Source organism: Protopterus annectens, chromosome 14.part0 (assembly GCF_019279795.1).
Source record: "Protopterus annectens isolate FY-2018-M chromosome 14.part0, PAN1.0, whole genome shotgun sequence".
NCBI lineage: Eukaryota > Metazoa > Chordata > Ceratodontiformes > Protopteridae > Protopterus > Protopterus annectens.
The window spans coordinates 1,080,116-1,107,283 of NC_056748.1; the positions used below are offsets into that span (position 1 = coordinate 1,080,116).

General features: G+C 39.9%; 1 protein-coding gene across 1 annotated transcript; it reads left to right on the top strand.

The window, feature by feature from the left end:
* Positions 1-595: 595 nt before the first annotated feature.
* DUSP5 (dual specificity phosphatase 5) lies at positions 596-23,273 on the top strand. Its single transcript, XM_044055697.1, has 4 exons — positions 596-1,121; positions 7,651-7,793; positions 10,328-10,547; positions 21,657-23,273. The coding sequence occupies exons 1-4, from the start codon at positions 755-757 to the stop codon at positions 21,992-21,994; spliced, it is 1,068 nt and encodes a 355-aa protein (XP_043911632.1). The 5' UTR covers positions 596-754; the 3' UTR covers positions 21,995-23,273.
* Positions 23,274-27,168: the final 3,895 nt, after the last annotated feature.

A 27,168-nucleotide genomic window follows, 5' to 3' on the forward strand; every position in this document is an offset into this window, starting at 1 on the left:
ACTGAGAGAAGTGAGCCATCTACATCTCCAAGTTTGCCTTGCCCTTGGTGACTTCGTCGAGCAAAATGTGTTTTAGTTTAGTCATTTCTCCTTCGGGACACTAAGCCTACATTACTCACTTCCTCATCACATAATGAAGCACCTAAGACAAGGAAGATAAAAGTATTAACGAATGTATGCCGCGAAACCCGCATTCAGTATACGTATACTTTACTAATTTTAATTGCGTTTGCGGGGAAGCTCAACTGGGAATCGAACCCCTGTTTAGTGGGGTCCGATAAATGACACAGCCTCTGGCTCACACTGCTGACGATGTTCACCTAAAAATCAGCTGGAAGTACGCTGGAGGCATAAAATACCCTCACGGGTGTTCCACCCATTTTTGATTGCCTGAATCAAAAGGAACTGACAAACCACAACGTGGAAAACCACTTGATTAACTTCCTAGAATTTCCACCACTAGTGGGCGGGGACTCTGCAGTGGGCGGGACGTGGGCGGCCATCCCGAAACCCCTTCTAAGGGCCGGTCTGATGTCGTCATTCTCCTTATATGGATAGTAGCGTCAGTTTCTGGTGATTCCATTCACCTCTACCGGCAAGTAAGTGGAATTCCCTGGTTAGTGCGGAAGTGTAAGTTGGGCTGTCACTTTACAAGAAACACTTCAGAGCACTTTGCCAGAGTATAGTCCCGATAACTGTCGCAGAGTGAGCATCATCTCTGATCACATCTACGAATTCATTGATAACTGTTAAAATGACAGCTACCAGCATTGACTGCTGCAGGTTAAAGAAACTCTTGAGAAAAGAAGGGACCCGCTGCTTGGTTGTGGACTGCAGACCATACCTTTCATTTTTGTCCTCTAGCATCCGCGGATCGCTGAACGCGAATCTTAATTCAGTGTTGGTGCGGCGTTATAAGGGTGGCCCAGTGCCGCTGCACTTCATCATCCCCGATGAGCTGGCTCGGGCGCGCCTCCGGGAGCCCGGCCGGGTGTCGATGGTGGTGGTGCTGGACGAGTGCAGCCCGCACTGGCATAAGGTGAAGAAGGACAGCGCAGCGCGACTTGTCTTAAACACACTGACTAGCTGCCTCAGGGGACTCCAGGTCCGTTTCCTTAAAGGTGAGCGCCTTGGATTTAACTCCTAATAGTTTCAATTGATTGGCACATACCAACACATTGCTTAGGTGACCACAATGAATCGACAGTCAACAGGTGAGAATTGAAAGCTGGTCACAAGAAATAGTTGCACCAGAATAGGGAAAATCCAAAAAAGTGACCGGGTAGGAGAGCTCTGATTGCTGTGTTACTTAAACACATATGAGAGATGATATTATTCATCCCCTGTGCAGGACACAAAAACTGATGAGGCCAAAGACATTTAATGTTTGTGTTGGTTCAGAGATTACCTTAGGTTCGTGTAGATCGGGAGCATATGAAGTACTTTTCTTGTCTAAAGTCAAAACCATTTGATTTGATGTTAGTTTAGAAGTGGAGTTTTTGTGGGGATCTTTTCAGTGGTCCAATGAGCCTCAAATTCATGACATTCTAACAAAGCTATGGATCCGCCACTAAAGTTTATTATAAACACGCATACGACGTCCCCACCAAAGTTTTCACCAACTAGTTGCACTTGCTTTACGATTACATGTATTTGTAATTTTCTCATGTTGTACTTGTTTATCTCCCTTGAGTCTTTCTGCTAAATTACTCGAAATATCCCTTATTAGACTGGTCCATCAAAAAAAAGTCATGTTCGTGGAAGGCTGACAGTCTGATGAGTTTTAATTCATCTGGGACGGGATTAATATTTCTTACTACGCTGTATTGCACATTTCTAAGTATACAAGAATGTGTTTATTTCGGAGTCTTTAAAACGACCGGACTTTATAAACCGTGAATGAGTTTTTAAAGATAGAAAAGTGGTCTTTTTAAGAAACATTAGGGTACACTTAATTACTGAATTTTAATGTTTAGATATTTGTTAACAATGTGAAATGCACCCTCGTTTCCCACAGGTGCCCTTTGGAACTGGCGGGAGGGGGACTCGAACTATGACCAACGTAGTCATTGCGTAATTATGAGACATAAAGTGCTGTAAGGCAGCGGGTGGTGAGCAATGTTTTATCAGCGTTTGACTACAGGGAAATGTTCAGCACTGCTCAGGGACAGCTGGCTCGCTCCAGAGAACAAGATGATGATGGGTTTGTTGGGGTGGGCGTTAGGAGGAAACCGAGATGACTCAGACTGACTCTAGTAGCCTGCAAACAGGCTGATACCAATGGGACAAGTTAACCCATTGTATGCCCAAAGTTCCTTACGTTTTCCCTTGACGTGGCATTCAGCATCACCAGTCTCATTGTTTGAAACTAACACAATGAAACTGTTCTCCTCAGGATTTGAAAGTTTAATGGCAATGTAAAAATACAAGGAAAATCAGACTTTCAATTTTATGTTTAATTTCGGGACTAACATATTTTAAACCCTGCATACCAACTTATGAGAGTGCTACCCGTGTGATGAAATAAATGAGTTTTGTATTGAAATCTTTCATTATTTTAAAGAATGAAGTCAAGTAACCTAAGTTTACCTAACATCATGCAGTGACCGAGTAGTTCCTGGCTGACTTCCCATCCCCCGAGTTCTTATTCCCTGCATCACTTTTTCAATAACTATTCAGCTCCTTCTCTTTAATGTAGCTTCACTGTATTAAATCCAATCCCTTTATTTATTAATTTATGTGTAGTCAGTGTTTTAATTAGAGGACCAGTCCCATGGGACATATGTCCTACTTTCAAAAGCAGATGGGAATATAATACATAACAGTTCTCAGTAGGGAAACTAGCTGAGCTCCTTTCTCAGTGAATATAGTGTGTGTGCATGTGATATTTATGCAGCTAGTTAAAATAATATATAGGGTTTTTGCACCATACACAAAATGTATCAGGCACATAAAGTGATAAGATGAAACAGTCTTGTATGAACATCTATCTTGTTATTTGTTTCTTTGGTTATTTTCCTGTTGTTTATGTGCAGCATTGTGTTAAAAATTTGAGCATGACAGTGTTAAATATATTACTTGGAGCAGGAATAAGTTGCAAACGTTATTTTTTAGTAGCTGTGGCAATATTTAGAGGCTGATGGAAATGTCGTTTCTATGTGTAACTCCTTTTTAGAGTGGAAACTAATGTCAAGTTTATTTACAGAATGCTGTTGTTCTGTTTTGGATTTCTACATCCACTTGTATGTTGATGCACCATGACTGAAAACTGCTATATGATAACACTTGAACTTAAAGCTCCATTTGTCATGGATTCTGACTGCTAACAGAGCCACCATGGTTATGCGTTAGTTTATGCCAGAGAATTATAATTGTCTGATTGATGTATTTACCTGTAGATAATAATAAATAAACAAATACCAATACATTAATGGGCATTGTCATCAGAACTGGCCCATTTTAAAGTGGTAACTTTCCAGGTTAAAATCTAATGCTATTTGGATTTAAGAAAGTACAAAACTGTATGGGTTAAATGTGTTGCACCCAGACCATGTCTGCACAATAGTATTGCACAGATGTAAAAAAAAAATCAGCATTGTATAAATTATTCTTGCAAGATTATATGCTTAGCCTGTATAACTAGTTTTGGGGTTTCATTACATCAGACCTGTTGAATGGCACTCTTAAACCACACTTTACTAACTGCACAAGAGGAATCTCTTTCTCTCTCTCTCTATATATATATATACAGGAAAATATATAAAATATATTATATGGATATGATGAATAAAATGTATCACATAGATTATTTTGGAACCCTGTAATTACTTTTCAGAGACAGTTGTATTTTTACTTAAAGCAGCTATAATATAGGGTGTACCTGAATTCATCCAGTTCAATGTTTCAGGTAATGTATAATATTAAAATACAAAATCTTTGTAGCAAGGGAAAATTTGCACAAGTCTATTGATAATGCTTGCATCGTTTTCTTCACTGATGCCTTTGTACGGTAAGGGCATTGAAATTGTGTGAATACCCTTTTGTTTTAAATGTTTAGTCAATTCTTTTCTGAATCTGTGAGAGTAATTTTCATTCTTGTTGAGCCTGTGTGTCTTGATATTCCCTATGTAGTTTAGCAGAAAGTATGAATCAATATCCAAATGCTGAGAGAGGTTAAAGAAGCATATGTGTTCTTCACAAAAAAAAAAACTTATGTGCGGACAGTCTGCAGGATTAAGGTCACATGACTGTTAGGTAATCCAAATGTCCTCTCTCTCTCAGTCAGCACTTTTGATAAATGCAGGTCAGTTTTAGTCATCTAATTTTAGAAAATAATCTTTGAGATATTTGCATCACTACTTATCCCTGTCATTAATGGTAGTGCACTCCAGATTATTCAGAAGTACCTTTCAATATACATTCACTCTTTAAAACTACATTTTACTTTCTATGCTCAGGGCTGGTAAAACATGAGTGATTTATCAGCCTATAAAATCATTTCTACTTTTATGAAAATGTTTTCTTAGTGATGACTTTAATATTTAAAAATATTGTTTTGTTAAAACTGTCTGCCTGTCTGTAGCATCAAAAAATTCCTGCTCCATATGCACATGACTGCAGTGGTGTGCTAAATGCAGACATGCCAAGGGCACTTCACATGAGATCTAATCTTGACACTTGCAACACTTGAGCAGAGAAATTGCATTATGCAGCCTTTTGACCTTTCAGATAGTAACGTTTTTTGGGGGAGAGGCTCACCTGGATAGCCTGTACAATACTCTAGTGACAATCCAATGCAGTATAAAAGTTTGATTTGTACTATGTTGCTTTATAATTATAATTGGAGATGACAGCCTACAACACCTGGACAACCACAGTGGCGTAAATAATCACAAAAACTGAGTCTATAAGTTTGAATGCCAAATTTACCTGTATACCACTTTCACTTTTGTACTCTAAACTCTAGCTTTTACTGTCTCCTATTGGTTACAACCTGTAATGTTAGCTGAGGCCTAATGAGGAAATCTTTTGCTGGTTTTATGGATGTGCTAATTTTCTGTGTAATTTATTTTTAATAGTGAGTATTTACAATCAACTATAAAAATGAAAGAGCAACTTTTATGCTTTAAAAGAATGAATACAGTTCCAGTAGGAGGCAAAAGTTGGAGAAAGTGCAGTTTGTCAAAGAATAACATATTTTTATCTTAGTAGACAACACAGTGAGTCTACAGCAGTGCAGTCAGACTTAAGTAATAGATGAGACAGGGATATGCTAGCACGTTTTACCTTTTTTTTGGGGGGGGGGTGGATAATCCATACAGTGTCTGCTTATTATATATAGGTTCATAGGTAGATACTAAGGCTATCTGCCCTAGGGCATTTATAAGCCTAGCCAGAGTGTATTTGGCTTCCGCCTCCCTATTAGATTAGCCTACTGTGCCTCTGTAAAGTAGGTCACAGAAGGTATCCTTTTAAGATTAGTTTACTGTGCCTCTGTCTAGCAGGGACACAGAAGAGATCCCAGGGGTGAATTTGCGATTTCCCATCCACACGTCCAGATTTCGCTTGAAGAGGGTCAGCTATTTAACTGCACAAATTCAATGTCTTAAAACTGGACACTTTCCAGCCATGACAGTGGGCAACCAATATGTTGCATAAATGCATGTGCATAGTTCTTTTTTCATGTCAGGGGTTTGCTAGGACAGAGATTAATTAGATGTAATTAATTAAACCATATCTGACTTCAGTGTAATCCAAGGACTTTAAGCAACTTACTATGCCTCAAAGCACAGGCATGGGATTCATAGATTCAAACCCAGTTCTGTGAGCTGCAGGCTACAGTTTACTAGCTGGCTATTATCTTGCTGACTAAGCTACCCTGCCAGTGATTTAATTCCATTGGCTGTCATATCAGCAATCACTATTACATAATATTAATAAAAAAGGCAATAAATCACCTCAACCTAACTGCAAGCTGATTTTACTATTATGTTAAGAAAACTCAGTAGTGAAGAAATATAAGCAGGACAGCATTCTACTGCACACACATGTAATTGGTTATTAGTATTAAAAGTACTGAAAGTGAGAGCATTGCCTATTCTATTCACACAAGTTAATTATACAATGTATAGACTAGTGGGAAAAGCCCATAGGCTATCACTTGCAACAGAGAGAAATAATTTTTATATATATATATATATATATATATATATATATATATATATATATATATATATATATATGTACATATACACTGACAGGCCATGCACATTTTTATTGCATCTATGTTTGTCAGCTTTTTCACAAAGTACTCTTCCTATGATCCCATTATATTGGAAGTAGTACTTTGTGGGGAAAATTGCTGCAGTCAGTTATGTTGATTCCCCATTTCAATGGGAAAACAAATAAATTATATGCCAAATATACACACTGGCTGCTGGTAGGGGGTAGTGGAGAAAGAAAGACGGTTTCTTTAGGTTTCTCTGATTAAGCAAGGCCAAGCAAGATGATAAAGTGTGCATGCTGGCAGAAGTAGGCAACACTTTTTAACTCACAGTGTGTTCATGTACATGCCTTTGGGATGTGTTTTCATTTGTTGTACTTCCGTTCCTTGTCATAGTAGAATTACGCAAGTGTTGTTTTGCCAGGTTTGTGACAGAATATTAACAAGTGGAAAAAGCGCAACATGTTTGTAAGGAAAAACTAAGGAAAAAGCATAAGATAAACATAAATGTTATCTTACATGAAATGGTACATTACTAAACAGAGTTGCTGAAATAGCAGTACAAATGCCAGTATAAGTTCTGTCATTAGTTTCTTGAAGCTTGCTCATGCCACAAAATGCCATGGCCGTCATATTGAATACCTCCAAACTGTCCAGATTTTCACAGAATGTCCAAATTGTTGGATCATATTTTTGATCTATTCCTCTTAAAATTTCTGTTTTTCAGGCAAATGATTGAGGATTAAAGTCACTAAATTTTGACAGACAGATGAGTTTCAGACTTCATACACTTCAGAAAACTACACGTTAACACAAAATCTGTTATTTTATCAACTATCTAAGTTTATAAGAGTAATATTTAAAATCTGTCCCCATTTTTAGACATTTGTCCCCCGCCCACTTATAATTATTTTTGGGTTTGTCCAGATTTCTTGTGCTGAGAGATTGAGGTATGTCATGTTGCAGTTTTACACCCTTTCCAAACAGAGAGGAGGAAAGGACATATATCTCACCCCCCCCATTGTTGGCATTTCCAGGGTATAAGCATGTTGGACTTGTAAGCATCAAGCATCTTATTACTATTCAATCTGGACAAAGTAAACAAATATATGACTGGTGGTCAGGAAAAAGTAAGCCACCAAAAATAAAAAAAATATATATATATATATATATATATATATATATATATATATATACAAGCTGATGAAAAGGGGTCATAATATTGGAGGACAGTTCAAATGTTGAGATGTATCTTTTAAGCTTTAAGTATTGCATACTTGCAGGCATTCCTTACACTTTTGTTAAGTAATGTAGTGTTTTAATCATAAAGCTGTCTGTGTGTAGAATTACTCCTACATGCAGAGTTTAAAATATCATTTTGAGTAAATATAATGACGTTTTCTTTCATCTCTTCCTTCCCCACCCAGGAGGATATGAACATTTTTACTCACAATACCCCGAGTTCTGCACAGAGCTGAGGCCAAATGTAGAGAACGGAAGTGACACTGACAAAAACCACAGCAGCCGTTGTGAAAAGGTCAACAGCATTCACAAGCCAGCTTATGATCAGGTGTGTAAAAGAGAAGGTATTAAAATGCAAACATTTTATTATTTTTACTTGTTATCTATAACTGAGAGGGGAACACCATATGCTAACAGTTCTTCTGCACAAATGATACTTCCTGATAGTACAGGACAGAGTTAAATACGAGTGGTCTTTTGTCATCAGGACCTTACAGTGATACAAAAAAAGGTGTTGGTGGCTGTTAGAGCACCTGTCTACTATTATTTTTTTAAATCTGAACAGTAAATTAAAAAAAAAATCTGCTTCCAAAAAAGTGTTTTATCAGGCTCAAACAAATGTTTGTTGAGTCACTGCTTAGCCATAATGTCCATTAAATTAAAGCAGGCAGTCATTAGTTTGCTGTTTTTTGTTCTCATCTGTGTGAATTCATCAGAGAAAAAAGAACCATATCTACCGTGATAAGCAGAGCCATTTATAAATACACCTGGTAAAGTAAAGACCTTGATAATTATGCCAACTCTTTGACTCCTAGTGACACCCCATGACCTCTGACCTGTACTATAATAGCATTTGTGAGTATTCTGCCTTACGGTTCACTACCTTTTGTTTGCTTCTTATGAAACAGCAATTGGACTAGTTTAAGTAATGTAATATACCCTGGGGAAAAGTTTTTTTAGATGGTTTACAGCCTGCTTCTAGAAATATTTCCTGTTGCACATTACACTGTCATGATTGCTTTTTTATCATGCATGATGTCCATTATGTGTTTCAGCAAGCAGTTTGCCCTGTCTGGCTTTTTTACCAGTTAATAGAAATAAAATTAAAAAAAAGTCTTACAGGACAGTAAACATATTAAAACAACAGCCGAATATTAGAATAGCATCGACAATGCTACCACTAAAAATTCAAAGAACTGAATAACAGAAAATTATGAGAAATGTTGCTTGCAGGTGGCCCACTTCAACAGAGCTACTGGTGACCATGGTTTCCAAGTAGATAATTGGCTGCCATATGGTCAGCTGGGGTAATTAAGATTAGGCATAGCTCTTTTACTGTGGGGGAGAATATCCTGCTGGATTGTGCAGTCAGACAGTCAGTATTTGCCATTGGCAGCAGTTTTGTATGGTAGGAGTATACATGAACACAATGCAAAATTAAGCCTGAACTTGACTATGATATAGCATAGCATAGCTTCATAGTGTAATCTTAGCTTATTTGTACTTCTGTAGTAGAAATGTATAATACATAGTTTAAATAACTTGCTAAATGTTAAGCACTATGTAACATCAACTGTTTCATATGTTTTATGACTTGTTGCTCTTTCTATTTTGCATTCTGTATAAGAAAAATACTCAATAAAATATATATTTGATTAAAAAAAAAAATAAGCCTGAACCATTAGCTGCTGCAAGACATAAAAAGTGGTGTCAAATGGGATGGGTCACTGAGCAAGTTCCAGTTCTAAATTCATCTGTTGCAGACATCCCCTGATACGGATTACTGGACCTTATGGTATAATACAAAGTATTTTTCATACTCCCCCCCGCCCCCCCCCACCATGAGCATGCCTCTCAAGTGACCATATTTTTGTCTCCTCCTCATAACATTTGTGGTAGTCTACCAAATGATTGAGGATTAAATCACTAAATAATGGCATTCATTTCAGTTCTAGACTTTATATCCTTCAGAAAATGCATGATAATGTAAAACCTGTTACTCTAACAACTTTGAGTTTATAAGAGTAATGGTTAACATCTGTCTCCTGTTTGAGGCATTTGTCACTCCACTGTTTTTGGCTTTGTCCATATTTCTTGGGCTTAGAGGTAGAGACGTATTGGCTAAGTTTTTGGATGGGGTTGCCCTTGTGGGTAGCCATTTAAGTTTCCCATGGCCCATTTGCTTGAAGGTTTGAATCCAGCACACCAAAATTGCATCTTGCACATTTCACCTACTCTTGCATATGACAGTGGAGTTCCCCCACTATAACATTGTACAAAATATCTCAAGGTTCTGTCATTTTGAAGTTGGTATATAAAGCTGATAGGATGGGGCTTGGCTTTGTAATGTATATCAGTGTGTGTCTAGGTGCAGGCAGGATGTGTACCCTATAAGTCTAAGTCACTGCAGAATGTCCTATAACTCTGCCTTGCATGGGCGCTATCTGCCATCTTGGTACATGGCTATTTAATTACCAGCTTCTTTGTGTTTATGTAGTTATTGATACTGTTGTTACACACACAAAAAAATGGCACCTTCCATCCCCAAGACAAGACAGGCTTCATCAGTCCAGTGAGTAAGGAAGGCTTTATGATCTGATATAATGTTTGAGATATGTACATCTTTTTAGTTTTGGTAAAAATTGTATTTATTGTAGTAATTTTGGTATAAATATGCTTAGAATGTTGGACAATAGAAAACAAATAAAAGCAAATGTGCGTGTGTGTGTGCGTGTGTGTGTGTGTGTGTGTGTGTGTGTGTGGTGAGTGTGTGTGTGTGTCAGAAAAAGTATACGCCAAAATGGAAATTTGCCTTATGAGTAAATAGAATTATATTTCTTGTGTGTTTTCTTGAAATTGCAGGGTAGTCCTGTTGAAATTCTCCCATATCTCTACCTGGGTAGTGCCTCTCACGCCTCCAGTACGGAATGCCTCATTAAGCTTAATATCACAGCTCTGCTGAATGTATCCCAAGAGTGTACAAGGCCTTTCAACAGCCAACTTCACTACAAATGGATTCCAGTAGATGACAGCCACACTGCAGACATAAGTTCCCACTTTCAGGAGGCTTTTGAATTTATTGGTATGTATTGCTGTTTCTTGTGTTCGTGTATTTGTCTGTTTGTTTATTGAACAGGGTAGGGCACTGGTTCAACTGAATTGTGTGCATTTGAACTTTGTAAATATGTTACTTGGATATATGTCAGTTGGTTTCCCAATGTAAGCATGTCCATGATCAACTATATATTAAACCCACTTTCCCTAATACCATTTGTAAGGGGGTGTAGTGCCTCTTTTACTCCTGCCTAATTCTTAGTGGGGGATGGGGGCATCGTCCCTCTTCTAAACAATATTACTGGGAATAAAGCTTGCTGAAAGTGTAAATTGCTACTGTTAAATTCTAATTATATAAATATTAATTACTGAATTACTACTATTAAATTCTAAGTAAATAGTTCTGTTGTATTTATAAGTCAAAATTCAGGGATATAGAAGTTTTTTAATAAAAAATAAAACAAATAACATATTACCTTTTTAAACTATTAGCACATTTTGTGAATATACCCTATGAGAGTGTGAACGATGTATAATTACCCAGTTTTAATTTTTATCGTATGTTTTAATTGTGGAAATAAAAACAGATTTTTCTTTATTCTGCATCCAGTGAAAGCTACTACCAACAGAAAACGCTTGTCAGAGTATTATCTGGGAAGTGTTTTGTTCCATATTTTATTACAGAAGACATCTGCTTTAAAGCATGCTACCATTTCAGTTTCCTGTCACAAAATTAAACAAATGTTATTTTCCAATTAAAATACATTCATTGTTTTCTCTTAGAAATGGAAGTATCCTTCTTGTTGTTGAATCTGTGAGTTGATTCTAAATTTTGAAGCCAAATAGTATGAATACTGGTCACATGACCATCTTATAGTCGGAGGTAGAGAAGTGCAAATCTAGCTGCCAAACTCCTTATGTGTATAGAAGCTTGCATTTATTACTGGATTATGTGGTATTAACCAAGCAATACATATTTTTTGCACATTTATAATATTAAACTATTATTGCGATACAGTGTTTGATTTCAACCTTTTTAAAGAGTGTTAAGTGTGGATTATTTCATTTCACTTGTGGCTATACATCCTGTTACAGAGGAAGCCGCATGATCTAATCTCATTCAGGATATTTTTAAAGCAGTTCAGTTTGGAATTTGCTTATGTGCAGGTGTACTGTGCTCGAGGCAGTCACAGGGGAAGTGAGAACAAAGGGGGCTAGTAATGACCAGCTGAAGCTCCCCCTGCTATTTATAGCCTTGCAATAAAAAAGGAAATAATTTAAAAAGAATGCTGCCACACTCAGGAAGAGAAGATCAACACTGCCTGGAGGAAGGGTAATAGTTTACACTCCTGCCCTGTAAGGCAATCTTAGAAACTTACACAGCAACATATTTTATGTTAAGGAGATAGACAGTAAAACCTTCAAGGGGAAAAGGTTTATATGGTGTCTACTGCCATGTTTAAAAGGTCTTGTAACCATCTCTGAGGGTTTTATCACACATTTCCTGCTTTACATGGCAGAAACTATTATATACACCATCACTACAAACTTGACTGTTTTTAGAAAGAAAAAAGTGCATGGCTGGTTTCCCACCACCACTAGGGAAGAATGAATAAGCACACCACCTGAATCCATTTAAGCTGACCCCGCTGCATAGAAATGGGTGAGGCTACAACTCTTGAGGCCCTACCATACAACTTTGTATTAATTTGGAGTCTTTTATGCAAGCAGTTTTGTAAAACCAGAGGTAGTTGAGGAAATTATAAGTTATACTATCAACTCAAAGAAAATGTCATTACTGCTGTTTATGAAAGAACACACATGAAATGCACTGGGACATAATTCTGCATCTGAGTATTCTGGGTGTGTAATTACTAGGCAAACTAAACAAAATGCTAACACTGCAATATTTGCAGAAAGCCAGCTGCTGTGGGTAGCACAACTTCGAGATTAAAAATTCAAGGTGTGCAACTTTTTTCTTGTGGAACAGCTAGTTTATTTGTTTGTTTGTCTATGAATGTATTTATTTTGTACCACTTGTTTAGCAAAAGTAAATTGATCTAAAAAGACACTTTCCAGCTATGTCCCAGAAGGAAAAGCTCCATATATAATGTACAAATAAATACAGATGGAGGCTTCATTTTATATTGTATGTAGTGGGTATAAAACACCTGTTGTGCAGTTTTTACTGATCAGCCATCATTCAGTATATGATTTTAGTAAGCATTGCAAACGTTTAAGTGGTATCAATTTATATATCATGGTAGCAAGAAGTGTGTGTGTGTTTAACATGCCAGACTATGCTGTATTCCATAATGTGTTTTACTTTGTTCTTTCCTTTTGTAACCTAAAGCCAAGCCTGAAAATGGTCCATTAACATCAAAACTCTGCCCAGGTTAACAAATATATTGTTATTAATTTATTTAGTTATTTTTTTTCCTTTTTGTTTACCAGTAAAATCCGACTGGACATGAGACCTTTTTCAGATGAGGCCTGGAGAGAAAGGCTCCAATGTACAAACAGCAGTAATAGATAGACTGACAACACCTGAGAGACAATAATATACAGTAGCCTTTACAGCATTTTTTAAAAGAGGAAGAACTGCATTTCAAATATGATAAAGTATACAGACAGTCGTATTGTTGCTATTTTGAACCAAATACAGTCTGTCTTACAAGAGGTACAGTAGTGAGAGACTTAGAGTTGAGCAATAGAAGACAAGGGTATTTGAGGGTGAAAAACTATAAGAAAGGGGGAAAGAGGGTGAGTTACAATACAGGCAGGAGGAGGATATTGGGGGGGGGGGGGTGGCGCTGGGATGAGCTTAAAGTAGATTGACATGCTAATCTGGTGATGCATCCATGCAGAGCCAGGAGTTGAGTAAGTGAAACTTTAGCTGTAGTTTGAACAACTCTAGCAAACAGTTCTCTCTTACTGTTAGGGGGGGGCGGAGAGTTCCAGCATTTTGACACATGTTGAGAGTAGAGGGAACAGTCTGCAGAATTATTAGGTTTTGATGTATGTAGAAGATCTTTGTCAGAAGAGTACAAACTTCGTATGTGGATTGTATGGTTGTACAAGGTTGGCTATAAATGGACAATCATTTGAGCTGTTTACTAGATTGTGGATACTAGGCAATGCATCATTAGTGAGGTAGTAAAAGCCACTAGAGGCCTCTGAAGGTCAAACAGTGCTGTGCTCTATTGGGGAGGTGAGTTGCAAAATTTTTTGACCTTGTTGGACGGTGCAGTGATGCAGCGGTAGCATTGTCATCTCACAGCAAGAGGTGTGGAGTCTGCATGTCCTCCCTGTGTTCGTGTGGGTTTCCTCCATGTTACAGAGACATACATCTGGAGTATTTCTCCCTGGGCCTCCACTGAAAATTGGCTTAGTTCCAAGTCGGACTTTCCCGGTAAACAAATGTTAAATAAATAAATAAATAAATTGTAGCACTGCTTGAGTTTGATTAGATGAGTTAGTTGGATATTTGTTATTTTACATTAAGAGGGTTCGTGGTCTGCACTCTTGTGGGAGGAGAGGCTGGACTCTGCCCTTCTGAGCTGGGAATTTCTGGTTAAATGTTTATAGTGCCTGCATATTTGTACTGCTTCTTACTAAATTGGTACACCTTGTTTGCTGTAGCATAGACTAGATCCAGGCCTACTGAATCTAGTTTTGTTTGTATAACTTGAGCACTAATCCAGGCATTCTTTAAAGTATTCAATTGTATTTATTACTGCTTGGTAGTAACTTGATTAAAGTGTAGCTATCATTCAAAGTCTTTTGGATTAAGCACTTGGGCTCAGACCAGTTGTTTTACATTAGGAAGGTTTGTGGCCTGCACTGTGGTGGCAGGACAGGTAGCTTACATCCTTCTAAGTTGGGAACTGCTGATTGAGGGCTCGGTGTCTGTTATTCTAAAAGTGTATTAGTTCTGGTTTAAGCACTTGGGCTTCAGGCCAGTTATTTTACATTAAGAAGGTTCGTGGTCTGCACTCTTGTGGGAGGAGAGGCTGGACTCTGCCCTTCTGAGCTGGGAATTTCTGGTTAGAGGCTTATAGTGCCTGCATATTTGAACTGTTTCTTACTAAATTGGTACACCTTGTTTGCTGTAGCATAGACTAGATCCAGGCCTGCTGAATCTATCTTTGTTTGTATAACTTGAGCACTAATCCAGGCATTCTTTAAAGTATTCAATTGTATTTATTACTGCTTGGTAGTAACTTGATTAAAGTGTAGCTATCATTCTAAGTCTTTTGGATTAAGCACTTGGGCTCAGACCAGTTGTTTTACATTAGGAAGGTTTGTGGCATGCACTGTGGTGGCAGGACAGGTAGCTTACATCCTTCTAAGTTGGGAACTGCTGATTGAGGGCTCAGTGTCTGTTATTCTAAAAGTGTATTAGTTCTGGTTTAAGCACTTGGGTTTCAGGCCAGTTATTTTACATTAAGAAGGTTCGTGGTCTGCACTCTTGTGGGAGGAGAGGCTGGACTCTGCCCTTCTGAGCTGGGAATTTCTGGTTAAAGGCCTATAGTGCCTGCATATTTGAACTGTTTCTTACTGGAATTGGTACACCTTGTTTGCTGCAGCATAGACTAGAGCCAGGCCTGCTGAATCTAGTTTTGTTTGTATGCTTGTTTGCTTGTTATTTCCCAGAAACGCTAATTCCACCTAAAACGTGGCTTTTCAGCGCTTCTGTGGATCCCTAGTGACATCTGCATTGCTTACTGTACTTATTTCCTTGCATCACTTGAAAGAAAGTTACTGTTTGTCATTTTTGCATTTAAGTTACCTGTAACACATTGCATATAAGTTACCTGGCACTTGCTCACTAAAGCAATTATATAAGTCAGCACTAAAAAATTAAAAGCACTACACCCTCACAAACTCCCCTTGAGTACCTTGTTTCCTATTGGCTGTTTTTGTTTCAATTATAAAGGAATTCCCAATACTATTCTAGCATGTCCAAAGGTCAGTTGTCAATCTCCTCTCCGGTCCAGCTGGTGAATCTGGGAATCTTGAGGCAATGTTACAACTGCCTCATGTACACAGACAACCCTCTCCTCCTCCCAACAAATTCCAAAACATGTGAGAGATGCAACCATATAGCCATACTGAAGGCTAAGCCCTCTCAACTCAGTACTGGCGTAACCAGTCAGGAGGAGAAGGAAACCACACTCACTACAATTCCAGTCTCACATAGACCTACCACGACAGCAAACCAAACACAAACACACAAAAACATACTCGGAGGCTCTAAATAAAAATCTGCCTAAGCAGCAGAGACCTCCAAAGCAGACACCCAAGCAACCGCTACCCCAAAACAAAACACGTACAACACATAGCTCACAAAGCCAGTGTGCCGAACAGTCACAGCCCTGAAGGCTAAACAACACACCTGATACACTTGTAATAGGTGACTCTATCGTCAGGCACACTGACGTCCCGCTCACCAGGCTGAACAAGGAGAAGGTCACGGTGAGCTGCCTGTAGGGCGCTAGGATCCGCCACATAACACAAGCACTCAGGTCACTCCAAGGCAAGTACAAATATGACTCAGTCATTGTCCATGCTGGTGTGAATGACCTGAGACGTACCTCCCTGGACTACATGAAAAGAGACATAGAGGAGCTCTCTGAGCATGTGGCCCAGGCCAGTATGACCCTGACCTTGAGTAGCATCTTACCCTCACCAAGAATGATGCCGCAATATGAAGACAAGATGATCAATTTCAACAATTGGCTTAAGTATTGGTGTCATTCAAAGGGGATCCAATGCCTGTCAGCCTGGGATGACATGCTCGACAGGCCACGATGCTTCGCTAGGGACGGCTGGCACCTGTCACCCCTGGGCTTTCGGATATTGGCAAAGGCTCTTGCTACCCCCATAGTGCCTTTTATAGGCAAGGCTCAAAACACAAATCCACCTCCATAGGTATCACAAGGGATAAGAAGCTAAGAGTAATGCTACTCAATGCCAGAAGTCTAAACCTCAAGATGCATGCACTCAAAACTCTCCTTAGCATGGAGAACATCGATATCTGTGCAGTAACAGAAACCTGGTTCAAGGCTCCCGAGAGCACCCCAGCAGTACCAGGTTATACCTCATACCATGCTTTTCGGCCCCAAAACTTGGACCGAACCGGAAAAGGAGGGGGAGTATCAATATTCGTCAAAGATACCCACACCTCCAGGTTGGTAGCACAGCACAAAGCATCAGAGACTATCCATGTGCAACTAACAGTGGGTAAAACTGCCTTCCAGTTTATAGCCTGCTACAGACCACCCTCCCAAACCCAGGAACCCCACTCGGCCTTCCTGAGAACACTGGAAAATATGAAGGTCTCTCCAAACACCATTATATTGGGCGACTTCAACTACCCAAACATAGACTGGGAGCATTACTGTAGCTCCAACACCCTAGCTCAAAGGTTCCTAGAATTTATAAACTCAAATTCTATGGAACAACTTGTTACCACTCCCACAAGAGGGGAAAACATACTGGACCTGATCATCACCAACATGGGGACTCTATGCTCCAGACCAGAAGTATATACCTCACTGGTAAGATGAGACCATAAACTAATCTCACTGGATATTCACATCCCGACCCCACCCCCTGCCCAGAAAACCACAGTGAAAAACTTCTCTAAAGCAAATTTCACATTCCTCAAAACCAAGGTGGAATCCTTCAAAACCCCCATGCCTGTGGAAAATACGGCCCAGACTGCAGAATCCTTTATAAACGCATTCTGTGAACACCTTCAGGAATGCATGGATCATGCAATCCCAAATAAAACCAAGACCCAATCCTCCAAAGGCAGGCGTCCTGTCTGGTGGACCCCAGCCATAAACAAACTATACAATAGAAGGAGGAAGCTACTACATGATAGAGCAAAATCCCAAAAAGGGAAGGCATCTCTGATCAGTGTTAGCAAAAAACTACGAGCACTCATAAAATCGTTTAAGACCAGCTTCGAGAGAAAAATTGCACAGGACACTAAGGATAATCACAAGGCTTTCTTTAGTTATGTTAGGAACCTGGGTGGGAATTCCCAGATATACTCAGAATTAGTCCAAAATGACAAAAAATACACCGAACCCACAGACATTGCCAACATCCTAGCTGACAGGTTCAGCGCAAACTTCTCCCCCCCCACCAAAAGGGCAAATATCTATCCCAGCAGAGTGCTGCCCCCCTGACATCTCAGATGCTCAGGTAAGAGCCGCCCTCTCCAAAGCAAAAAACACAGCATCAATGGGACCAGACGGTGTCCCAGGCTGCGTCCTACATGAACTCCAAGAAGAGCTAAACCCAAACATAAAACTACTGTTCAATCTCAGCCTTACCACAGGATATGTACCCAAAGAGTGGCGTACAGCAAACAGTGGTCCCTCTCCACAAAGGTGGTGCCTTAAAGGATCCTGGAAACTATCGCCCCATAAGCCTGACTAGCTTGGTCTGCAAAGCTATGGAAAGGATCATCATGGACCTCATAAAAAAAGATATTGGGGACCTACTGGATCCTACCCAGTTCGGCTTTGTTAAGGGCAGATCCTGCCTCTTAAACCTGGTCGATTTCTTTGAAACAGTCACCAAGGCCATTGACGAGGGGAAGGTGGTCCACACAGCCTACCTGGACCTCGCAAAAGCCTTCGATACAATACCCCACTCGGGCATTATAGATAAGCTCACCAGCTTAAATATAAACCCCTATGTCACTAGATGGGTTGCAAACTGGCTCAAGGACAGAACCCACATGGTTAGAATTGCTGGAGCCATGTCAGACTCCAAACCAGTTACAAGTGGCATCCCACAAGGCTCAGTCCTGGGACCTCTCCTGTTCAGTATATATTTCTCAGAGGTACAGACCAACACGGAAGGACTGTGGCTGACCAAGTTCACAGATGACTGCAAACTGGGCGCTATAATCGACTCTCCAGCCAACACAAGCATCCTCCAAAAGGGCCTCATAGAAACAGACAACTGGTGCCAGAGCCATGGCCTCAAGCTAAATGCCAAAAAGTGTATATTCATCCCCTTTGGCAAAAACAAAGTGCCCACAAATTACCACATAGGTGGTAATCCATTAAGTACAGAAGAAGTAATTAGGGACCTGGGGACCCACGTTGATAGCAATCTCTCATTTGACAACCACGTGGCCAAAGTGGTTAGAAAAACATTTTATATAGCCCACCTAATCATGAAGGGATTCACATCTAGATCAGGGGAGGTCATCGTGCCTCTTTACTCATCCCTCATCAGGCTCATAATTGAGTACAATGCCCCTTTTGGGATGTACCTTACCAGACACCTGCAGCAACTGGAAAGACCCCAAAAGTACCTCACCAAGAGGATCAAAGGGCTCAAACAGATGCCATATGCTGCCCGGTTAAAGAAACTCCAGCTCTACTCAGTGGCATACCGCCTGCTCAGAGGCGATCTGTGCCTGATGTATAAAGCCATGTCCAACCCGGAATTAATGGACATGCTGCACCTCAGAAAATCCAAATCCCATCGAGCTGCGCGCTCGAGAGACTTGAACCTCAGCACTGAAATAAATAGGACATGCTGGTGGGACAGATTCATAACCCAGAGGCTCCCTTCACTCTGGAATAAAATCCCAGTCCAGGTTAGGCAGAGTCCCTCATTGACTCTCTTCAAGAGGAATCTTGATGAGTGGATGGGGGATCGTAGGTTTACCCCGGGTATCGCTTCTGTGTCACTGTTAGACAGAGGCACAGTATACTAACCTCGAAAAAGGGCATAGCAAAATTAATTTAAAATGGGTGTCGAAAGCCAAACACACTCTGGCTAGGCTTATAAATGCCCTAGGGCAGATAGCCTAGTATGAACCTATGAACCTATTAGTGCTTATTAAAGGAGAGTAGGACGTAGGAGGGTAGTGACAATATGATATCTTGCACTGTTAGTTAGATATGGTTTTGCCCCATAAAGATTGCCTAGTTTTTTTTTTGTGTGTGTTCTTTCACTATATGTTGAAGTGAAACTTTAGGTCATCATCATCTAAACTCCTAGTAGTTTTGTTTTTGTAATAAGTTCTATGTTGGTATTGTTGGAATAGGTGATAGTGAAAGATGTTTTCTTTATTGCAAGGTGCTTTGGAGTAAGAATTTGTTTTGATTTGTTAGGTTTTGGAATAGCTGGGAGGTAGTCAGCCAGTTTTCTATAGAACTGAAGGATTCCTGGATCAGTTTTTGTAGGGAATCAAGGTTGTTTGCTGAATAGATTATGGTAGAAACATCTCCATCTTATTGTAGTAAGGTAGCATTCTTACTGTCTGCATATTATTGTACTAAGGTAGCATTCTTACCATCTGCATCTTATTATACTAAGGTAGCATTCTTACTATCTGCATCTTATTGCACTAAGGTAGCATTCTTACTATCTGCATCTTATTATACTAAGGTAGCATCATTCTTATTGGCCAGATCATGGTTAGTCACAAAAGATGCTGAACAAGCTAAGTTCCAGTATGGATCTCTGTGGTACCCCAGCTGGTGCAGGGAGAAAGCATAAAATGTCAGTGAACCATTTTACTCCCTAGAGCCTGTTAGAGAAGTGACTAGAAAACCAGGCTAGAGAAGAGTTGTCAAGGCCTAGACTGGAGAGTTTTTGTAACAGTATAGGGTGGGAGACACTGTCAAAAGCTTTGGACAGATCAAGAAAGAGAACAGATACAAATCTCATAAAATAATTACATTTGCATTCATATTTTGTTCATAGGTTGGTACTAGGCTATCAGCCCTAGGGGCTGTACAAGCCTAGCCTAACAATCCCCTGGCTATTTCTTCCCACACTATTTACTTCCTTGGACCCCTGTCTAACAGGGTGACTGACATGATCCCTGGAGTGAATTTCCTTTCTCCCATCCAATCATCAAGGTTCCTTTTGAAGAGGGCCAAAGAGGCGCTCTGCTTGACATGTATGGGCAGTCTGTTCCAGAGTCTGGGGAGTCTCTGGGTCAGGAACCTATCCCTCCAGCATGTTTTGTTTATTGTGATGACAAGATTTAGATCCCTGGAGCATGTGGCTCTGAGGGATTGGAATTTCTTTAAGTGTAGCATGTCCAACAGCTCTGGGTTTGACATGGCCTTGTATGTTAAGCAGAGATCACCTCGGAGTAGACGATATGCGACAGAGTATAGATGGAGTTTTTTAAGGTGGTCAGCATAGGGCATCTGCTTTAGGCCTGTGATTCTTTTAGTGAGGTATTTCTGTGGCATTTCCAGTTGTTGCAGATGTCTTGAGAGGTACATACCAAATGGGGTATTGTATTCTATAATGGGTCTAATGAGGGATGAGTACAGCGGGACAATGTCCTCCTGTTTTCTGGATGAAAAGCCCTTAGTGATGAGGTGTGCCACATAGAAGGATTTCCTGACTGTTGTGGCGATGTGGTTATTGAAGGTGAGACCACTGTCCACCTGTGTCCCTAAGTCTCTTATCACACTTTCGGTGTACTGCCACCTATGTGATAATTCATGGGTACATGTTTTTTCCCAAAGGGGATAACTATACATTTCTTGGCATTGCGCTTGAGCCCATGGCTCTGGCACCAAGCATCTGTTTCTGTAAGGCCCTTTTGTAGATTATCCACATAATTTGGGGATTCAATAATGGCTCCCAGTTTGCAGTCATCTGCAAACTTTGTTAGCCAGATGTCCCTTAGTGTTGGTCTGTACTTCAGAGAAGTAGATGCCAAACAAGAGCGGCCCCAGGACTGAACCCTGAGCTACTCCACTTGTCACCTGTCTGGAGCTGTACATTATCTCTTGTCCTGTAATCCCAGGTTATAACTGAAAATGATCATTAAGATTTAGCTGACCTGCCTCATCACTAAATTAATAAAATGTTAAGAGGGTAGAAAGGGGCAAATAAGATGTGGGTGATTTAACTGTACAGAGCTTCATAAGAGGGTAAAGCTAACAGAAAAAGCAAGATAGGGGAAAGCATTACCTACACACTTTTTGTAATTCATTTTGAATTATAGTCCTTTTTTAACCTTCTGGAAAACCTTAGTAATTCATGACACACTGTAGTGTATTTTCCTGTACTTTTGATAACTACTCAGTTATTTTAGGTTACTTTATAACCAGTATTGTTTGTTTTACAGATTGCGTCAGAAGAGCAGGAGGAAGGGTCCTTGTTCACTGTGAAGCTGGTATCTCGCGATCACCTACTATCTGTATGGCTTATCTTATGAAAACCATGAAACTGTGCTTGGACGAGGCTTTTGAGTACATTAAACAGAGGAGAAGCATTATTTCACCCAATTTCAGTTTTATGGGCCAGTTGCAGCAATATGAATCAGAGGTCGTTTCACCCATTCCCAGCACTCCTGTACCATCCTGTAAAAGGGAAACACTGTTTTATTTTGCAGAAGAGATTCCCTTAAATAAGGTGTCTCATGACAAAATTCCTCTGATGTGCAATATAATCGTGTCTGACTAAACTGTAGTAACAGTTATAGAGGGTGCCAAAGAAAAGTAATACAAGTGCAGGACAAAGTGCTTGAAGGAACACAAGCTAAATGTAAGGCTTGTATGCTGTTGCCTTCATATGCTTATGGGCACAAGAGATCTACATCATCGGTGTTACTAAGCAACACTGCTAACGCCTGCTCAGGTAAAAAAAAAAAATCTGCTGGGTGTGATGGAATCTGTAGGTGTACTTTGGAAATGGAGATGAAAAATCAGGATAATCCCTTTATTGATATACCAGGAGATTGTTCATATTTTTTAATTTTGAGGAAAACAGGGTGATTGTTATACATCGTTTGGACTCCTCGTAACACTGGAATGCCTTTATAATACAGCCATGCCTTGTATCCAATACCCTAGGTCGTTTGAATAATCGCTGCCTTCCGCTGTATATGCCATGCCTCATGCAGTTATATATCTTCAAATGATCAGCAGCTCATACTAATTATATGTAGTAAATCACACCAGAGCACACTCCATAAAGCTTCATCATGTATTAATAGAGGCTGGAAATACAGTCAGTCACTGGATCCATCTGTGGACTCTGTTCTTAACAAGTACTCACATTTCTTACCTCTGTCATCCTGACATCTCCTCAGCACTGTTTGAAGCTCAGGGAAGAGGAACCGAACAATAAGCACTGTACTGTACTGGACTCCTTAGCAAGAAGTAAACTTGACCACAGAGCTGAAATACTATGCGGTTTCTTTTGTGTCTTTCCTGTGTTTTGTCTCTGCAATTTGTTACATAAATAAGACTCCTTATATAAAAGGACTGGCTACTCTTGTTTTCTCCTTGTGACACTGAACTGCTGTGTTGTGTACAACATTACTTGTTTGAGAATGAAGTAATTCATGTAACACTGACCGCAGCAGTTGCATTTCTGAGCTAGTGGCATTATTTTTTGTTCCATTTGAGAAATGTTAAAGTCTGTCAGCCATGGTACAGCTCTCATTATCAGGTATTACACTCTTATTGGCCTATGGTGGCATGCCTGTCTATATCCTGCTGTTCTGGTTAAAACTAGTGAATGTATTCGGTATTTTAAATTTTTTTTTAAAGCTGTAGTAAGAGGATTGTCTTGCACTGTTCAGTCCATGGTTTCAAATACATAAAAGGATTTTCTGTGTAGAGTTGCACTGTATATATATGTTACAGAAAAAACTGCAATAACCACCAAACGTTGGTCATTGTCCAGACTTTGTCATGTTTTTATTTATAAGTTATAAATAAAGATTTCAATACAAGAACTTGTATCATTGAATTTTTATAAAGTATGCATAGAAATGAGACCTAAGTGTGATTACATGGTGTGTTAAGGATAACTTACAATGAGGACAAATGCAGGATTGTCTGGTTTGGGACTTAGAGAACTGTACAGATGCAAACTTGTCAACAAAATACACTCTGAAAACCCACAAACTTCAAATACAAGTTATGTAAAGAAACTTTTTGCAGAGTGGACAAACCCCTGCACTCCCCATGTAGGACAAGCCCCCAGAACTTATGCTTACCAATCCTATGGTTTTACAAATGCAAACGAGGGACAAATCTGTCAAAGCAGATCAATCACTGCCAGTGTGATTTGTAAGTGTGCACCATCATTGACTTGTGCAATAAGGCAGTAGCCATGGATTCCCCAATGTCCCAAACAAGTGAGATTTCTCCATAAGACGTAAATCGCTACCAACTCATTTACAAGCTGCAGTGACATTAACCACCAATCCTGTACATAGTAAAAAACAAAAACAATATCACAGAGACTAACTTTCTTCCAGATTCTAAACAGCCATACTCTTTGACATCCTACCTGTTGACATATTTACAAATCAAACACTTTTATGTTTGATATAAAAAAAATTCTCTGTACACACTCAAACTGTTGCTAGACCGACTAAACATCACACACACACACATATATATATATATATATATATATATATATATATATATATATATATATATATATATGCACACACATACATACACACACACACATACACACACACAAACACACACGCAGACATACTTGTTTGTGTGTGCGCACACACACGTACACACACACAATAAAATGGGACAAACGCGCTAACATTTTTTTATTAAACTTGGTTGTTGCATGACAGGATAAAGTGGTAACTGGCAGTCATCTTTGTGGGACACCACACTGTTTGCTTAACTTGCAAGATGCACTGATGCCAACCCTGTGTGTGTAGGGGTATATGGCGTGTGTGAGCGCGTACATGTGTGTGATCGACTCTAAGCTTGAATTCCAAATTAAGCTACTCATGAGGTGGCAAATACCCTGAGCTTTATAGGTCACCTAAGTATGATCAGTTAAAAAAATGATGTTCTTCAAGTAGTACAGACTAATGAGGAATTGTTGAAATCAACTCCCAGTACCATAACAGTAATATTTTCCTTGCTAGTTCCAAACTTTGGATTAAGTGTATATTGGTCTAGTAAAACAATGTAAAGCTGCACTATAATCACTGTAAAGCCCACTACAATATTATATTCTATACCTTGACTGACAGCATTTGGGGTGCTGGAAGTAAAGTGGGGATTCAGGGTAATATTGCATTATGACAGAGACCTCAGCAGTACTATTGCATAGTTTATGTAATTGGATCATCATAAATGTACAAAAGCAGAATGAATATATAAAGTGTGAGACTGTAGTACCTTAAAGGAAGGTGCATTTATCTTTTTACTATAGTGGGGTGAAACTCGCCCTTCAAAAAGGCTTTGCCGGCATTACAGCTAGGTTCAGTATTTAGTGTATTTATTTGCCATTTATACTTTAGTTTTCATAGTTGTCAGACTTATAGTTACAGGTCTCATGACTTTGACATGGATCCATACATATACATCTGTGTGCAGACATTGTAATATGCAAATCATTTAGTCTATTGGGCCTTGCTTCATCAGTCATTTAAGCAAAAAAAATATATATTATTATCAGGTTCATTCATCAGAATTAAAAAGTGTTATGTTGTGAGAATAAGACAGCAAGAAGCAGTTCACCTTACATATATCAAGAGTGCATCAGAGTGAAGGTAAGAAAGTCTGTAGCATTAAAAGTATGGAATAAATTAACATGTAAAGTCTCAAAGAAAGCAGGCAGAGTGGAAATGTTAGAAACTGTTTAGGACGTGACAGAGACTGTGTATCAACAGCAAAAAGCTGACAACAGAAACACCGACACTCAACTGAACATGTGCCATCACCACATTCAGCAACCCCTTCTAAATTAACTGGAATATTCCCTCACCTGGGAATTGCTGCTTTAGCACAACTGTTGACCAGCACATTTTAACCTTTTGTAGTCGACATTCCTGCTGTCGGCATTTTGGTGCATACTCGTGTATGCTATTTTATGGCTACACCTTGCAACATTTCTTTTTTTTTTTTTTGGCAGGGGTTGCTGCCACTAGCTGCTGATCATCAGCCCTCCCCTGGCCAACTGACACATCTGTTCTGTATCACTAAAGTGAAGGTCAACAGGTAGGGGGGCCATCATTTAGGCAGACATCAGAAAAGTTTTTTTTTTTTTTTTTTTTTTTTACATAAAGGCCAGTCTGCTGTACATAGGTTCATAGGTAGGTACTAGGCTATCTGCCCGAAGGAATTTATAAGCCTAGCCAGAATGCATTGGCTTTCGCCGTCCCTTAGATTAGTTCCCTGTGCCTCTGTCCTGCAGAGCCACTGAAGTGATCCCCGGGGTAAACTTTCTGTTTCCCATCCACTCGTCAAGGTTTTTTTTGAAGAGTGTTAGCGAGGAGCTCTGCCTAATGTAGATTGGAATCTTGTTCCAAAGCATGGGAAGTGTCTGGGACAGGAATCTATCCCTCCAGCACATCCTATTTATTGTTGTGGTGAGGTTTAGATCCTTAGAGCGTGTGGCTCAAGGGGATAAGGTTTTCTTTAGGTGGAGCATGTCCATCAATTCTGAGTTGGACATGGCCTTGTATGTCAGGCAGAGATCACCTCTGAGTAGGCGGTATGCAACTGAGTACAGCTGGAATTTCTTCAGTCAAGCTGCATAGGGCATTTGTTTGAGGCCAGTGATCCTCTTGGTGAGGTACTTCTGCGGTCTTTCCAGCTGTTGCAGGTGTCTTGTAAGGTACATCCCAATTGGGGCGTTGTACTCTATGATGGGCCTGATGAGTGATGAGTAGAGGAGCACAATGACCTCTTTTGATCTGGATGCGAACCCTTTTGTGATTAGGTGGGCCATGTAGAAGGATTTTCTAACCACTTTGGGAATGTGATTATCAAAGGTGAGATTACTATCTACTTGGGTCTCCAAATCCCTTATTATGTCTTCTGTATTTAGAGGACTACCACCTATGTGGTAGTTTGTGGGTACTTTGTTTTTTCCAAAGGAGATGACTATGCACTTTTTTGGCATTTAGCTTGAGGCCATGATTTTGACGCCAGGTATCTGCCTCTGAGAAGTATATGCTGAACAGGAGGGGTCCTAGGACGGAGCCCTGGGGAATGCCACTTGTAACCGGTTTAGAGTCGGACCTAGCTCCCACAACTCTCACCATGTGGGTTCTGTCTGTGAGCCAGCTGGCAACCTATTTTGTGATGTATGGGTTTATGTTCAGGCTGGTGAGGTTGTCTATAATACCAGAATGGGGAATGGTGTCGAAGGCCTTAGCGAGGTCTAGGTAGGCTGTGTGTACCACCTTTCCCTTGTCTATAGCCTTGGTAACTGTCTCAAAGAAGTCCACCAGGTTTAGGAGGTATGATCTGCCCTTAACAAAGCCGAACTGGGTAGGGTCCAGTGTTTGGAAGTTCTCAATGTCAACATGTTCAACTTAGACAAGTAAAGGTGGAACACAACAGGCTTTCTGCACTGGTCATATGATGTTCTTCATGTTTCACTGTTGCAGTCATCACATTTGGGTTATCTGCTTGCAGTAGCCCTTATTCGGCCTGATTATCAAAGTCTTGGGTCCTGCATCGGTTGCTGTCTCATCTTCCATGACGTCAGGTAGTCAGGGGTATAAAGCATGCAGCTCATGTCTTTTCTTGAGAGAAGCAAGTGGGACACACCCTTTTATTCTTGTCTTTCCCTGACTGGCTTATCCAGTGCTAAGGTGACTAACAGAACCCTGGCCACATAGGGTGCAATCA